The 5,775-nt window shown below is 39.8% G+C and overlaps 1 protein-coding gene across 1 annotated transcript; it reads right to left on the bottom strand.

The window, feature by feature from the left end:
• Positions 1–747: 747 nt before the first annotated feature.
• LOC135641653 (NAC domain-containing protein 17-like) lies at positions 748–3,749 on the bottom strand. Its single transcript, XM_065157213.1, has 5 exons — positions 3,400–3,749; positions 2,765–3,042; positions 2,314–2,643; positions 1,391–1,925; positions 748–1,281 (listed from the first exon to the last, which is right to left on the bottom strand). The coding sequence occupies exons 1-5, from the start codon at positions 3,578–3,580 to the stop codon at positions 890–892; spliced, it is 1,716 nt and encodes a 571-aa protein (XP_065013285.1). The 5' UTR covers positions 3,581–3,749; the 3' UTR covers positions 748–889.
• Between the last annotated feature and the right edge of the window lie 2,026 nt (positions 3,750–5,775).

Raw genomic sequence — 5,775 nt, 5'->3', positions numbered from 1 at the left:
TATTTTGTGTTTCAAAAGTGATGCTTGGCTTAGTAATTGCAAGTTTATGGTTCTGTTGAAATAAAATCGTTTCTTTGGTATGTAAGACCCCATCAAAAAGGTTAAGATAGCCATGTGACATGGTTGTTCTTTGTTTGGTCTCATTCTTCTGTTAAGATGATGAAGGTTTGCGAAGAGGTTCATGTTCGGTCCGGTGTTTGGTTCATGTTCGGTCCAGTAAACACCGGTTAGTATGATGGATCGGTCTGAACGAAATTACAAATCATTGGTGCATCTGAGAGATGTTTATTTAATGCCGGTCATCATTTTACTTCAATGTTCAGACCATATGATTAGCTATACGCTGGTGATAAATCTTACATAAGATTGCCATACAAGTGTAGACTACATGTATAGCTTTTAGTAGCATACTGACTAGTTCTTGCACAAATGAAGTCTTTCCGAAGATGCTTACGCACAGAACCAACGTTACTCTTATAGGGACCTGCTCTTGCCCCCACATAATCTAACTAGCATCGTCACTCCATATTTTAAACTTAACCAAAGAGTTGCTATGACTCTGACGCTTTTAGCTTGTGGAGAGCCAGAACTGGGGAGTTACAGAATCTCCCGTTGCCTCGGCAACAGAGGGAGAGATCTGCAATGGAGCCCTTTACCACAATCTCAAACCACCTCATTTCTGGAACCTCTGAATGACAACAGCAAAACTACACATCAAAATAGTTGCTGTGAGGCTAACAACAGTGCTACCTAACTTGAAACTTGATATTTAACCTTCCTTTACAAGTATACATGAACACGTACAATACTCCAAATCAACATCAAGGAAAGTAAGATATGGAAACCCAGAGTTACATGGAACAAAGCTTGCTCATAATGGTTTTTTTGCTCAAGGGGAATTGAATCTGGCCAGGAAACCCTTGAAAACTGTTATTGTAGCCCCAACAGTCAAGACCCAGAACACGGCACCCAGCCCAACCAGGAGTGAAATGAAAAGAACCCCTTCATTGCGGTGGTCTCCCCTTCTTATAGATGTGGCAGCGTGTTCACCTGTAGTGGTGTTTGGACCGTGAACTCCAACCTGCCCTGATCTAAAACTCGAAACACGTTCAAGTGCCCTGTTGATGAAGGTATTTTCTGAAGCTAGTGCAGGACTGCTTGGTACAGAATCTAACAAGTTTGAGAGTGCAGAACTGAGCCATGATTCTGAGGTGCCTCTAACATGAGTGCCTTGCTCTTCAGGCTTCTCGATATTGGATGATGCAGAAGCATATGGGACACCTATGTATTGAGTAGCAGCAGCAAATGAGAAATAGCACAGGTAAAAGCTGTATGACCTATTGCCTTGTATAGGTATGCTGGATCATGCAAATGAAAAATGATTAAGCACCTGACGCTGGTGATGCCATGAAGATCCGATTTGTATCTGCATTTGAGAAACCAGAGACCAGATTATGTTCCCAAAGATTAGTCAAGACATGATAGGACTCATTTAGCACCCCATCATCACCAAAGCTATCAAGATATGAGTTCTGTGCTGGAAAGCCCAGAGGCTCAAAATCATTATAGAAAGACAAAGGGTCGTCGAAATAATCGTAAGAATCATAAAATCCATCAGATCCATCAGTCTGGTCTCCGTTACTTGAATTGTTCCCACTCCATATGACAGATTCTGGTTCATTGAAATCTTTGATTTCAAGAAACTCCCCATGAGTCTCCTCTGGACTCTGATGGGAGTTATAGGTTAATGAAGTCATCTCAGGATTCTCAACAGGCTGCACGAAGCAAGAATGTGGTTCTGCAACTTGAAAGCTTGCCTCCAAAATGCTCAACTCACACCGAGTGCTATCGTCCTCAAAAGAAGTAGTAGTTTCAGTTGAGGGTGGGCTGAAATTATGCTTTCCAGCTTCTGTTTCAACATCAACCTGCACAGAAGTGAAAATCCAATAAAAAGCAACCGACTCTAATTAGAATTATCACTGATGGTATAGCGAATCATGAATAAAGAATGTTTCATACTTCATTAGTTTCTGAAACTCAGGATAATAAGTGTATGTGTTGCCAATGAGCTTGGGTGCATTATTCCTTGCAAGTGAGCATATATTGCATGTCTCCATGTATGAGGTTATGCATTGGAAAAGGCGCTGTGTGCATGTATGGTGTGCCATGTGTGTCTCCATGCTTGTGCAGGATTCATGTGTATATGGTTGTTGCTACATTTGCTGCCGTCTATGCACATCAGTAATCTAAATATGTGATGCAAACAAATATGTAGGATTAGGGCATAATCAAAGACTATGGATACAGTGATACCTCTGAAATATATGCAGAATGTTCCGAGAACTGGCCAACCATGTCTTGCTCCTCAGGCAATTTTAGCAAAAGATCCTCTAGCTCGTTTATCGGAAGAGTGTTCCCAGCATCATGCATCACGCCAGACGAGGTAAGATGATGAAGAGGCTTAGTAATTGGTGCTTCGATGTTTTCCTGATTCCTTGACAATTCAATGTTGTCCTGGCTCTTGAAGCTCTCGTCTGCTGCTTCATCAACCCACTCTTCTTCTCTAAAGGGCGCTCCATACTGCTCCCCATTCTTAGGACCAGGTCCACTCTTCATGAAGACCTTATAGAGAGCATAAGAATCCTGGAAAATTGATGACTCAAGGTGAAGACCATCAAAGTATATGCAACAAAGAAAATACACTGATAGCTGTGAATTCAGATACTACAATCAGTTTCCTATCTTTTTCTCAGGATTGACTTGCCTGCACATTGTCGTAGCTCAATAGCACCTGGTCATCCAAAGTGTATTCATGCATCACCCAATCGGTGCGTTCCCCCTTGGGGGCGCGCCCATGGTAGTAGACGAGCGTCTTCTTGTTGCCCGTGGCCTTGGAGTTCTGAGAGATGGTCCGGTCCTTCCCCGTAGCCTTCCAGTAACCGAACTCGGTAGCCCGATTGGATCTCGATCCATTAGGATACTTCCTATCCCTAGGGCTGAAGAAGTACCACTGCTTATCGCCACTCTTCAACACTGATTTCTCTGCAAACAACGACAGAGTCGTGACAGTTCGGTCAGGCAAGGAAGGAAAGGCAAAAAGGCGACGAATTTAGAGAAACCCGACACATCGATTCTAATTTGATTCGAGAAGAAGCTGAAATGATGCATATAGCTGCGACGATCGAGTACGATTAGGCATTCGAGGAAGCAAGGAGAGGATTGAAGTAGCCAATTGCAAGCAATTTGGAGTGATCATATTGAATCCTGCGGCATGGTTACTTGGGCAAAGATAAAGAGGAGGATGAGGCCAAAGGGGAAAGTAGGAAAGGGATTCGCGTCACCAGATTCGGATGCAAAGAGGGAGAGGCAGCATCGTATTACAGCAACAGCGCTGCGTACCAGGGAGTTCCCAGGGCTCCCACTTGTAGACGTCGACTTCGCCGATGACGGGGTGCTTGACGCGGCGTCCGCAGAACTTGCGCTTGAGGTAGTAGAGGACGAGCTCCTCGTCGGTGGGGTGGAACCGGAACCCCGGCGGCCACCACCTGGACTCACCCAGCGAGAAGCGATCGTCGCCCATTCCCTGTCTTCTTCCCTCGCGGGCGATTGTTTTCGGCAGATCAGCTGTTGACCAAGTCCTCCTCTTCGCAGCCCGGAAAGAAGAGCGGGGAAGAGGAGACGAGACGACGGTGGCGACAGCGACGTCAGAGCAAGACGAGAGGCGAGTTCCTCTCCTCACCCCGGCCCCTCTTCACTCTTTAGAGATCAGAGTTTTGTTGCTGCTCCCCTCCCTGCCTTAATAAGACTATCACGAGATGGAAAAAAAAAAAAAAAAAAAAAAAAAAAAATAATAATAATAATAATAATAATAATAATAATAAAAAAATAAAGCAACAACAGCACCGGTAATAATAATAAAAATAATATTAAAAAAAATCAAAATCCGCAAGTTTTCATCGAGTCAGGTATTTGGGCTATTAGATCTCCTCACAATTGAGATAATCGTTCGATGTACACATAATTATCTTGCATAAATTAATCATTTTTTCTATTTTTTTCTATTATTAAATAAATTAATAATTAAGATAAATTTTATAAAAAAATATTTATTTATTAAAAAATAAATGATGAAGATGGGATTGGAGTCTATAACTTTATAATATACCATCAAAGTTTTTATCTGTCAAATTATTTAACATCTTCAATTTTTTTTAATATAACTTGTTGAGTGCCACGTTAATTTTTCTTTTATACTTGATGTTATATATATTTTAATTTAAAACTATATATTATTAACATTGATCCCAAAAATCGGGCATAACAACTTCTAAGTTCGATTGCCACTAGCTAATTCAAAATAGTATATTTAACATAATATTTTTGATTAATTAACAGAAAAACATATATGTAAGTACATATATGTACTGTAATATTTAATTTAGTCCCATCAAAATTAGTTTATCCATTAAATTTTTCTTTGGTTAGCGATGGCCCTGTCATATATACACCTCTCCCCCATGTGGCCGCCTATTGAAAATTTGATCTCCCAATTGGTTCGATTCATTTGGTCAATCTCTATTCATTAGAAAGGCCGAGTCCCAACTCTATCTCGGACATATCCAATGATTATTTTGTGCACTATTTTCAATCACTCGTCCTATTTTCCTTCCATCACCAACTTTGATTTCTACTTGGTCAAAATAAATTTTAAATTTTGTTTTAAAATATTTTTTTTAAAAAAAAGTAAGTGACATTCTAACTCATGACTTTTTAATAAAATATCAATTGATATTTAAAAATATATATTAAATAATATTTTAAATTATTACTTTTTGATATATATATATATATATATATATTCGATATATTATCACTAAATCAATATTTTAGTTAAAAAAAAATATCAGATATAACTTACCAATCAAATACTTTGAATGTTAATTCAATCATCATTAACTTTGCACTAATCATACTTATATTGTTTCTAATAATATCAAATTATATGAATCATCTTACCATTTTGAGTGAAAATATTTCTTTTTTATTATTAATCAAGTATTTTATTTAGTTATACTCGTACGATCTCGAGTTATGTTTCAAAACAACAATCGCAATAATTTGTTCGTGCATTTATTTAAAGAACTACAGATCAAAGTGCGAAACAAAGACTGGTTTGGCTCTCAAAACAAAGACTAATGATCTCACATTCAGCAAAACACAAAAAAACAGGCGATAGCTGCTCAGGTGGCACTCCACAGTGTCATGACAGATAAAATATTAGGTCGAGACATTAAGGCTCGTGCTTAAATGACTTCACTGCATGATGATCAGTCAAAAGAGTAAGGAAGGAAACAAATCTTTGGATCCAAATCCCGAGCGTCGAGTCAAAGTTATGGATTGCTCAACCCCGACTTCGGGCAAGTGGAGACATCCCATTGGGTGGGTGACGCAGGTCCTCCTCGTCAGGAAACTGCGAGGAAGGGAAGCTGTGAAGCGGCAACGACGAGAAAGCACGTCCAATTCCACCAGTAATGTCTAATTTTTTGGTTGACATTTGGTCATGGAAGAAGCTTCGAGGCAGTCTACCTTCTCTTTGGCCGGGGGGGCTGTCTGTTGACCGGCAATGAGATCGTAAGTCTGTCTTCCAGTAGAATTTGAATTAGGATTAGGACGAACGAAGCATACAAATGCACGCAGATTTTGTCGAGGACTTGGTTGACTTTATAATTGATTTTTGTTTGACGACCGAAATCAACACAGGTTTACAAAAATTAA

The sequence above is a fragment of the Musa acuminata genome, chromosome BXJ3-6 (assembly GCF_036884655.1).
Source record: "Musa acuminata AAA Group cultivar baxijiao chromosome BXJ3-6, Cavendish_Baxijiao_AAA, whole genome shotgun sequence".
Lineage (NCBI taxonomy): Eukaryota > Viridiplantae > Streptophyta > Magnoliopsida > Zingiberales > Musaceae > Musa > Musa acuminata.
The sequence above is the reverse complement of the archived record's forward strand: the minus strand, read 5'-3'. Positions and strand labels throughout refer to the sequence as shown.